Source organism: Peromyscus leucopus, chromosome 10, assembly GCF_004664715.2.
Source record: "Peromyscus leucopus breed LL Stock chromosome 10, UCI_PerLeu_2.1, whole genome shotgun sequence".
Classification (NCBI taxonomy): domain Eukaryota; kingdom Metazoa; phylum Chordata; class Mammalia; order Rodentia; family Cricetidae; genus Peromyscus; species Peromyscus leucopus.
In genome coordinates, this window is record NC_051071.1 from 22,779,555 (window position 1) to 22,791,554 (window position 12,000).

At 37.4% G+C, this 12,000-nt stretch overlaps 1 protein-coding gene across 1 annotated transcript in view; it reads right to left on the reverse strand.

The window, feature by feature from the left end:
* Positions 1-11,994, reverse strand: part of Spata48 (spermatogenesis associated 48) — a 52,078-nt gene extending 40,084 nt beyond the window's left edge. Inside the window, 3 exon segments of the mRNA XM_028882972.2 lie at positions 1,760-1,860; positions 10,389-10,875; positions 10,878-11,994. Coding sequence (XP_028738805.2) covers positions 1,760-1,860; positions 10,389-10,875; positions 10,878-10,961 — 672 coding nt within the window. The 5' untranslated portion in view covers positions 10,962-11,994.
* Between the last annotated feature and the right edge of the window lie 6 nt (positions 11,995-12,000).

Sequence of the window (12,000 nt, forward strand, 5' to 3'; positions counted from 1 at the left end):
GGTATGCCTTTGGTATTCTGATAAACTTCCACTGGAATTTGGATTTTTTTTTTTTTTTTTTTTTTTTTTTTTTTTTTCGAGACAGGTTTCTTGCATAGTTTTGCACCTTTCCTGAGCTCACTTGTAGCCAGCTGGCTCGAACTCACAGTGATCCGCCTGACTCTGCCTCCCGAGTGCTGGGAAGAATTTGGATTTTTTCCCTGACATATAATCTTCTTCTACACCCTGACTATAGACTTACAAGCTTTTACTTCTAAATGCTATGTGTCCTAGCTTCTTTGTGAAATGTTGTTAAGTCTGTGTCCTCAGATTTATTAACTATGTGGTTCTCTGAAATTATTCTCCTCATGGCAACTTCTGTGGAAGTCTTCTTTGTGTTCTTGGGTTGATCACCAGAGATCCTGACTTATAATTACTCATGTCTTTTAGGTACTTTTGGCATCTCTATTGAAACTGAAGCAGAGCTATATTTATGTTTATCCTAACAAGATACTAGTAGCACCACAATAAAATTTTTTAATGTCATCACAAGTATCTGCACTGCAAATATCTTACATTCTCTTAGAATGTCTTCATATTAAACAGGACAAGATGAAAGATGGCTACTGTTTTCCCGATTTTAGAGAATGCAATCACTGCACATTGCATGGAACTGAACTTTCAGGACTTTGCTACTTTGTTCTCATGATCATCATGGAAACTTGTGCTGTTATCACTGTTAGGGCTGACACTGGCAGAGATGGTGCTCTGTTGTCACTTTTGCTCAGACTTTCTATTTAAGGTAGAGGAGAAATGTGAAAGGGTGCCCAAGAAAGCCCTAGAAAAGCAGAGATAAACAATTATGTCTTATATATTGCTTCTGTGTTATTCTATCTTCTATTTCTTGGACTCCAATAAGCACATGTACTTTCTTTTCTGTTCCTGATTCTTCTCTATTTTTACCTTTTTGTACATTTGTGCTTCATGATATATAGTTCCCTCTGATTTATGTATTCATATTGATTATCTCTTTACCCATGTCTAATCTGCTGCCACACCACCAAAGAGCTGTGAATTGTGTTTCTCAGTTTGGAGCCACTCTTCCTTTTTTTCTGTTCTTAGAGGTCTTTTATGTAGAATTTCATGAAAAGTATGATCTCTGCTATGACCCAGAATTCAATAATTTCTCAGTTGCCACTTACACACACACACACACACACACACACACACACACACACACACACACACACACACAGAGTGTATGAAACAAGACATGTAATTATTGTCTTTGAGTCTGGTTTATTTTAATTAGCCTGATAACATAGGCTACACAAAATGGAAAGAATAATTAAATTATAACTCAGGTAGTGCAATGGAATGCTTTCCTTATGAAGCTAGGTAAGGTAAAGATATTATATTAACATCACGTTGATAGATTTTCAAAGTCTTCAATCTGTGGGGCCCCCTTTTCATGGAACAGGAAACTAAGGTATATTATTATACCTTAGTTTAATATATATATACCTGGGATATGGCAAGGATGGTCCCTATGTGAAAAGCAGTTCTCTCCAGCTGAAGCATTTTAAGGTTGCTCTTATGTTATTTACACATTTTGGTATTATATAAACTAATAAAAGGGTCTTACTTGTTTTAAAAGCTAAAAAGGGATACACTTTGTCAAAAGTAGCTATTTTTTTCCCTGGGGAAGAAAATACCAAACACAGAGATGCTGATATAAACAAGCTATATTATATAATACTGCCTATTAAGAAAATCTTACTGTACTTGTTGTCTTCTCATCAAAGGAAAGTATGAGACCTAATGAGCTTCTTTTGTTCTCATGAGCTGGTAAAGGAGTAACTTTCAGTGGGCTTGTCCAACCTGAAAACCAAAAATTCATGCATTTTAGATAAAAAACACAGTGGTAATTTTTTTCCATTAGAAACTTTTAGTTCATGTGTATTAAACTGTAACAAGGCTTCCGGACATTGTAGGTTTAGTTTGATGCTTCCCAAATTGCATAAAATGCATGCTAAGATTACAAATTAAAAATGTGAGTCATAAATGTCAATGGTACTGGACTCAATTTAGTGCTCTGAACTAGTTGGTTATTTTTTCAGTTCCCCATGGGCTGTGTACCTCAAATGAAACAAAAAGTATGTATGCTGACCAAACTTTACAAACTTTAAATTGTGTTAGAGCAAAGATCTAGAATCTAAGCATGTTACATGGAATTTGTGGACATTTGCATCTGTAGTAAAACCAATATCCACTTTGATCAGCAGCCATTGTAGCCACAGAAGGTACAAACTACAGCTTAGAGTGCAAGCCAGGCAGAATATTTGACCCAAGACCGTTTCTCTAGCCATAGTACACTTCATTAAACCTGAAGTAAATAATAGTGATTAATTTACCCCGCAGATAGGATATGTGGGTCCTTAGGTGAAATGCTGTGCCTAAAAAAATCTTGGAAGTAAACTTTCACATTCCTTTATAAGGCTTATTTGGCAATAAGCCATTGAAGTGTACTGGAGGCAAACCATTTTAACACCTGGCTGGTACCATTTGGCTTTCTTCTTTGCTCTGCTATGGATCCTCCTCATTTAAATGCCATGCAATAGACAACAGTGTTAGACAAAGCCTCTATGTAACCGCTTCATGCAGTTTAGAGAAGCATACTCTAATTCATACATCCTTACTAGCCTTTCTTAGGTTAATTTGCTGTTGCTTAAACCTTGACTTCTTTGTCTTTAGTGGACTTCTGTTATTTTCCATGTTTTTTTTTTTTCTTACAGCTTTGTCAATTGCACAGATCTGTCTAAACATGTGTCTTAGGGTTTTGTTTGTTTTTTTGAGACAGGGTTTCCCTATGTAGTTTTGGTTCTTGTCCTGGATCTTGATCTGTAGACTGACCTCGAACTCATAGAGTTCTGCTTCCCGACTGCTAGGATTAAAAGGTGTGCGCCACCACCACCCGGCATTGTCGTAGGGTTTTTATTGCTATGAAGAGACACCATGACCCACATCAACTCTTATAAGGAAAACATTTAATTGGGGTGGCTTGCTTACAGTTCCAGAGGTTCAGTCTATTATCCATCATGGCAGGGAGCATGGCAGCATGCAGGCAGACATGGTGCTGGCTCCATCTTGATAAGAAGGCAACAGGAAGTGAACTCAGACACTAGGTAGTATCTTGAGCATAGGAAAACTCAAAGCCTGCCCCCACAGTGACACACTTCCTCCAAAAAGGCCATACCTACTCCATCAAAACCCCACCTTCTAATAGTGTCACTCCCTATGAGCTAATGGGGGCAATTACATTCAAACTACCACAACATTTATACTTGAAAATAACAGTCTTCAAGGTTCATATTAGACACAAATCTAGATGTACTGTCTTGCTCATGAGCTTGAATTCAGATCTGGCCCTGTCAATTGGACAATGGCCATACCTGGAAGTACTTTCTGCCTCCAAATCCTCTTTGATTTAGATAACTTCTGTAGATAAAACAGTGAAAGGTCTGAAGGCCCCCAACTTCAAATCTCTTTTCTACCTTCACTCTGGCCCTTTGTCTTATTCTCTCCTTTTTGGACTTGAGGTTTTGCCAGCTCAAACTTCTAAACCCAATTCCCTAAACTCTCTTTCAGTTGCCAATCTGGCTGAATCCCCCTCTATCCTCCGGCCCCCATCAAAAGCAGAATATACTGTGCTAGCAAATTTTTCTAGGCCATTTAGGCTGACATCCTGCCCTTTGGATGGCATCTGGCCTTTCCACTCCTGACTCACATGTTTGCCCTGGGTGGGTCAGGCTGTCCTCTTGACTCTGTGACTGGGTTAAAGAGAGCACACCAGCTCAGTCTTTACCCCATCCTGGAACTGGACTGGGGATGTTCCTTAAGAAGTCACTCTTCTGCTGCTTTAAAGACACCTCCTAGCTACTCTATCAGCTGCTTATGGACTCAGCTTCCTTGAGCTGCGACCATGAGATTCCTCCCCCCTTTTCTTTATTTAGATATTTGGGGTCAACTTGACGAGATCACAGGTACCATCCTCTCCTATATCCACACTAATCTACCTAACTAGTGTATTTTTTAAAGAAAAAGGTATAACAATTCACATTTGATCTTCAAAATGGTGGATTCCACAGGGACTCATACCACAATGGAGAATGGGCTCACTTTACCATGTGGCTGACTTCACTTCAGTAGAAAACAACAACCATAGTTTGCTGCCATCTTGGCTAGGGAGTTTATCAAGATGGAAGCAACCAAGTGTCTGGGCTTCCATCTTTGCTAATGATATCACAAAGGCAAATTTCACATGACTTCACCACCATTTTGGTTGAACATCACATGACACAAACCAAAATGGTGGCACCCGTAAAACTTCATAGTCCCAGAGAATCCACTGGGAGTCACCACGCCCCTTTTATATTAGACTAAGGAGAAAACATCAAACATCTGAAATGGTTATTTTATAATTTTAATGTTTTGGTTTGTTTTAATTTTGATGGTTTTACACAGTACAGTTATTGGCTTCTGAGGTGAATCTAAATTGTTTCCTCACCACCTGCTTCCAATACTGGCATACTAACACAGGGAGCTAAGGCTCTTGAGGTTCACAGGTCCCAACAGAGACTTGAGGATAAATGGCCAAGTACCAGACAAGCTGCCACCAGTGAGGAGCCGTTGCAGCGGGCTCTGCCAGGTGGCACTGTCCGTTCTTTTTGTCTGATATCTTCAGGCCCCGTGTTCCTCTAACTTTGATAAAACATTCCTCTCAATACTCCACTGACTTGTGTCTGCTTTTTTCTGTCTGATCTAACAATATCTTTTAAGTTTTCCTTTCACAATGAAAATCATAAATCATAATCTCAACAAAAAGTAATGTTCAAAATATTAGTTTGTTGAAACATATTTCCTTTTATGTCCATATAAACTGCCCATATGTGATTGTGATATTTTTTAACACCATGTATTAAGTAACAAATTGACTTATAAGTAAATGGTCCTATAAACTAAAGTTGTTACCTTGGCTCAACTTCATTTTGTTCACAGTAAAACTAAAATTAATCATAATAATGATTAATTGTTCTGAATCTTTTAAACAATTAAGGTGAGTTTTTTAAATTTAAAAAAATGTTTAAATCTGCTTTTAATAATAAGACACATGGATAAGACATACATATAATCCCACTTAAATGTTATCTCCTTGATCCAGCCTGATTTTTCCAGCCTCTTACCACCTCAGACTCTTTCTGAAATCCCGAATGGCAAGATTTTGCTCTTCTCAAATTTATCAACTCTTCTGGCATCCTTCCCATTTTGACCCAACTCACCCCTGCCAAATACTCACAGCCCTGTGAGACACAATATGAATCCTCCCCCCACAATATGGGACCCCCTATCTACTGACACCCACTTCCTTTCACTGGTTCACTTCCGTGCCTCCCACTTCTAATCCTTCTCCTCCACCTCCACCTTTTGGGCAATCTCTCAGTTTCACTCTGTAACCAAATCATCCATTTTCAGCACTCTAACTTTGTAGAGGTTTCTCTAGGAGTGCACGAAGGAGATATCATGATGCATCACAGCTGATCAAGTTAAAACTCTGCTATGCTACATAAAATCAACCCAATCTATGCTCCCATAGAGCCTGGGGACAGAGCCGAGCCCCTTATCCACTGTTCCCCTTTCTGCAGTAAGTAGCCAATGAAAAAAAATTCACCCCTCTCTTCCTTTTATCTGTCCTGAGGGTTGATAATGAAGGGTAATTAACTAAAAGCTTCAGGTGGACTGAGAAACTTTGGTCATGACAGTTGGACTTGGCTGATCAAACCTGTGCAAAATTCTGATAAGGAGGACCACATACCAACCCCGCTGGTATCTACCACTTCCAGACTGCAGGGGAACTTACCTTCAGATGGATTCTTCTATCTCTAGGGCCCTCCCCCACTTTGTCCTCTAAAGCCTCAAGACCCACACACCACATGCACACAAGCTCCCATTCTGCAGAGGGACCTACGGCCCTTCGCTTCGGCTGTTCTGATTAAAGCACAGGTCCGCTTCTGGAGAGGCCTGGCAGCTTTCTTTTAATTCTGCATCGCCTCCATCAATCCCCATCTAACATTATGTATGTTCAAATAGAATTCCTGTAACGTTCTCATTTAGTTTTAGTCTGTTTTTAGATAGAATCAAAAGAAATTATATAACCAATTAATATATTAGCTAAGTTGTCCAACTCTTGACACGAAGGAATCAAGATAGTAAAATATTACTCATTTCCAAAATCCAACCAAATGAAAACCCCAATATTCCTCTACTAGAGAGCTACATTATATGGTATTAGGCATTTAGTAATGAATTATTTAATTAATTTCCTGGATCTTTGACAGAAATGGGTAAGGATGATCTCTGCAATATGAATTGCTGTGAAGACACAGTATTTCTGAGATTTATGTACTTAGCAAATTACAACAGGGGAGAGAACTGCTTGGATGTTTAATGTGCTATTGTGAAAGGGCTGTTGAATACTAGGAATTTGTGTGTGTGTGTGTGTGTGTGTGTGTGTATATATATATATATATATATATATATATATATATAGAAGAGAGAGAGAGAGAGAGAGAGAGAGAGAGAGTGTACATACTAGGGATGGTAGTTGCAAAAATAATTCTGGATACTGTGTAGACAGCCCATCTAATTACAGATTAGAAATCTTAAGACACTAGCTGTATAATATATTTAACAAAAATGTAGCCTTCTAAGTACTTGCTGTACTGGAATAGAAACGAATGGGCATATCAAAATGAAAAGCAGAGTTTGGTTCTGAGGTACTGATAAACAAGCAGAAACTTCATACACAGAAGCACTGAAACCACTATGTGGCAACTGCAATAATAATGGAGCCCAGAGTTCTGTGAGGTTGCAGAGAAGGGTTATCTAGTCCAACCAGATTGTCAGGAGTTAGGAACATCTTCCTGAAGATGACAACTGATCTAATCTTGAAAATTAAATAGGACTGAAATTTTTGAAAAAGGGGAAGTGGATGAAAAGCAGTTGTTCCAGGCAGGGAAATAGCATGTACAGCAGTAGCCAGGTCTATGAAAGTATAATGCTGTTAGAAAACTACAGAATGTTATAGCTATCATACAAAGTGTCAGGAAGGGAATGGTGGAAGAACATGAGAAGAAAAGATCAGCACAGGAAAGCCTTGGACTTAAACTGTAGATGGGTTTCTTTGGAGTTTTTAAATTAGAGAGTTTTAAAACTTTCAGAAATCACTATGATTTACTCAAGTGACTAACAGAAATGATGATACTGTAGTAACTCTGGTAGTTTCCATAGACAATCCTTCTTCCATCCCTTAGGGACAGAAGAGTCTTCTTTGTCCTCCAATCAGAGTTTTGCTCTGTGAGTCAATGCACTGTACAAACCTTGGATCCAGAAGTTAAAATTTAGGAGCTATGTGGACAGAGATGTTAGAAAAGGCAAGATTGCGAGAGATGATTTGTGCAGCCCAGGTGCTCAGTGGTCATCTCTGAATTCCACTCTGGTACCTCACCCCCAGCTTATTCTGGGTTCCAATAGTGAATATATTTCTTATTCATATGGAGTTGTCTTGACCATTCTGAGCTTTATTTTCATTGTTACTGTTATCATTATTGAAAGAAGAATTAAAGAATATCAAAGAGTAAGCCAAGTTTGCTTGTATGCAGTTTAAGTGTCCAACGTGTTTATGAACCACTGATTAGTACATATAACTTTATTGCTTATATTACTTTCCTAATGGCAATGATGATTCATTGAAACTCTACTTCTCTCTGCCATCTGAGGGACAGAGGGTAGTAGGCAGCTTTCTGCAAGCTAGGAAGGCTTCATGAAGAGGCAAATCTCCAAACTGCTTGACTTTTGATTTCTCACCCTCTAAGACCATGAGAAATAAGGGATTTTGTTTCAACCAACCAATCTCCCATATATATTTTTATAAAAATGCCTAAGGTAAGGTAGTTACCTCAGAAAGATAGAAAAGATGATTAGGAAGATGGGAAGATATACAGAGAGTTTAAATATTGATATCAGCTGGAGTCCAAAATGAAGAAAAGCAAGTAACAATAGGCAAACTTATTTATGATAAGGGAAACCAAACCAACTGCTGCAAGGAGAGGCAGTCCAGGAAAGAGCTTAGACATAGAGCAGGTTTAGAACCATTGCCTGGTAGAGTATTAGAAGTGCCATTCAGGAATAAAAAAAGGTGAAAAGATTAGGCAGTATTGGGATGGGAAGAAAGGTCATCCATGTAATCTTTCATGACCTCACCTTAATATTTGTGAAACTCCACTGAAAACATTAAATGTGGTGTAATTCATTCTAAAATTTCTTTGTTGTCAGTATTCATTGGGGGTGTGAATTTGGTTTTGCTGCAATCTGACATACTTGTCATTTATGATCAATAAACATTTCTATGGTCTTCAAAGTCATTAAAACACTTCAAAAATTATGTAGAACTCAATCCCCCAATCTCAAGTATTACTCCTTGATAAAATAGCTATTATTTATTTAATGTTCCTTCAGGTTCCAGAAATTTTTCTAGGCATTATGCATTTTAATTCTTAGAATTTTGTAAGAGATAAATTGTTTCCAATTCATGTATAAAGCAACTGAACATTCTGGGGTTTAATGTATCCTATCTGGTACACTGGTTCTGTTTTTCACATTAGTTATTTTTATATGAAACATATTAATATAAAATAGTAATTATTTTCATGGTATGAATTACTTTCCTTAGTTTATAAGTAAGGATACACAGGTAGACAAAGAATTCTAAGTGGCCCTGGGTCACATAACAGATAAGCTTAGAATTCAAGCTCAGATTGTCTTGATCTAAACTCGAGGTTTTGTTCTGAATCAGGCAGTAAAATATACAACCCAGATAAGACCTAAATTTGATTCTAAGTGTTGGCACCATGTTTATCAAAACTATTTTGGTAATTTAGTACCCTTCCATCAACCTAAAGTCTTTGTAATGATATTTTAAGAATTCAGGGTGAGAACTACTTTCAAGAACTGACCAAAAATGTTCCCTTTAAAATTATATTGGACTGGGGTTTTGTGCTTGCCTGGTAAGTAGCATGTGACTACAAATGACTTTATCTCTTTTAACGATGTATTCTTGGTAATAAACTATCATGCATTGGAATATTAACAAAGAATGAGTACATGCTCCTTTTTTTTGATTTCTAGTAACTAACATAGTGTTTATTTTTTGTTGAGACAAGTGTTTGATTCTCAGTAATATTTTCCTAGATAGAATTTTCAGATAACCAACCTAAAATACGCTGACCTCATTAATACTCTATATAGGAATTCTATAACTCAGGCATTTCCCTAAGCCCACCTTGAAGACTTAAAGTGGAGTGATACACAAAAAGCACCACTCTTTCCCCTGCTTATGCCTCTCCAGTTTCTCCCCTTCCAGCTTAAAAGTGGTTGGAAGGTGAGGTTGAAGTCATGCTGACTGCCCTTTTCATTTTGATTTCTTTGTCTTGCTTTGTACTTTCTTCTTGGTCCCTAATAACTACAGTCTTTCTCTGGGAGGAATGTCAGAAAGTATGCATATCTACTGTGCCAACATGGGTAGCCTTTCCCTTCCTTCACATATTGTCTTCCTTCATCCTCTAAGGTTTTGGATGAAAGCTGAGGATGGACTGTGAAGGCGTCCTGCATTTTCTGACACCACAGCAAGCCAAGCACCTCCACCACAGGTTTGATCTGTTCCTTTTCCCACAGTCAGAGATGCTAATCTTCTATCCCTCCCTCCCTGCCTACCATGCACACTTCCCTACACAGGAAGCAGTTGTTGTGGTTTTCCTTTGGAGATATTTCTCACTACAAATGTGTCCAGAGAATCCTAATGCAAATGACAGTAGTACCATTAATTCAGCCTTCGGAAGCATACACTATTTATGGAGGGCTTGCTTCTCTTTAGTTCCTGTTCTTACCCAATTTACTTACATCTTCTTTCCCATTTCATCTCAGTCCCTGAAACCTTAATTTTTTAATCAACAGATTGTTTATAAGGGAGAGAAACAAAGAGGGAAGGTTGTTATACAACTAAGAAAGTGACACATAAATCCTCCTTTGGTATTCTATATAACTAGAATAAATTATATGTTAATAATTTTGCTGTTGATCACTACAAATAATATTTAATTTTTTTAAACAAAATTTTGTTTTACAAGCAGATTTATACATTGTATCATTTAAATTAGACATTCTTAAAATCTAATTTGAAATAATTTGTCCAGTTATAATTTATGCTAATTTAACTGCTAAAATTCTAAAAAGCTCAAGTTCATGCTCCTTTAACTCACTTGAAAGACATATAAAGGCTATGTTACTTTTCTTACCTCCAAGTTTTGCCCTGATGGAAATGTCTGATACTTTCCTGGAATTCCATTTCCTGCTCTGTTGTAGCTCTTCTGATAGTATTGTTTGCCTTTTTATTGTTGTTTGAAATCCTTTGTCTGGCCTAGGAACTCGATTTTGAGGTTTCACATCACCGAAACTCACCAGGTTTGGTATGGCTCTGCCAATGCCAGGCTTTAAATCAGCATCAGCACCAGCACTCAGGAATCCTGAGCAGGGATCACCTAAGGGCACATCATCACGAAGTGGAAACAATGGATATGCCTGTCCATATGGTGGGGGATAAGGGTAGTGCACATGACAGTCTGGCAGGACTGAAGGGGGATAAGGATGGAACTTTAAAAACGCAGGGTTGCATTTCTTTTCAAATCTGCCATAGTCATGTCTGTCTTCAAGTCCTTTCACAAAGGGCATGTTCATTTTCCGTAAGAGATCATGGTAATGTGGGTAATCTGGATACTCAATAGCTTTGCTCCTGAGAAGATGAACCTTTTAGAGACACTAATCTTTCCGGGTTGGTTCTTAACCTCCATATCCATGGAATTTCTCATCATTTTTGAGGATTGTGAATTAAATTCTTTTGATAATTCTTTTCTCTTTAACTATTAAGAACCCATATTTCCAGTAATGGAAGATCTAGCTTAAAATTATTAATTCAATTTTCTAAATGTTAGTAATTTTTTTATCTTAAGGTATTTTTTTTTTCTGGTGAAGGAGTGATAGGAAAGTACAGAAAGAGGGCAGAATAAAAAAAAAAACAAACCAAAGAGCCTTTGTTGCTTGGCAACTGGTAGAACCATAACTCATGGAACTACTTATTATGTACATCATAATGCATTTTTTAGGACCCCACCCCAAAAAAGTGCTAGTAATATTTCTATTACACTTCTTTCTCCAATACTCAGGGAACTAATATCATATGCATATCCACATATATGTACATATATGTATTTTCTATGTTTATATTTTGTGGGTAAGATAGCCACTTAAAGAATATACTGAAATTTATCTAGTGAATACACACACAAACAGTCTCTCTCTGACACACAACTACAACTAAGTATTAGCTGATATGTGATAAATTATAAAAATTGATATGTTTAATTTAAACATACTGCAACAATGAACATGCATTATACTAATTTTTAAGGACAGTAATTCACAAATTATAGCCAAAGTAAAGGTGCATTTCTTATGTGCCTAAAATTATCCTCAGTTTCCTTAAGGCTACCACAATGTGCAGAGTGAAAGCAATGAGGGTTTTTATGTTATTTCAGTAAATGGCAACATGAAAAAAAAATCTGTTTCAAATGTTGTGTACCAGTCCACTTAAGATCTGTTTTAACTAGACAATTTTGTGTTGCATGAAAACTGTAACTAAACTGAAGTATTAGAATTTGGAAGATAATAGTCCACACCTTCTTTAAATGAATCAAGCAAGCAAGCCACCAACCAACCAACCAACCAACCAACCAACCAACCAACCAACCAAAACAAACCAAGCTTCTACAATATCCAGGAACAGAATATATAAATCAGGTCAACTGTATGGCAGTATGTATAAGCATAATGCGGCCACGCCCACCTTTGATG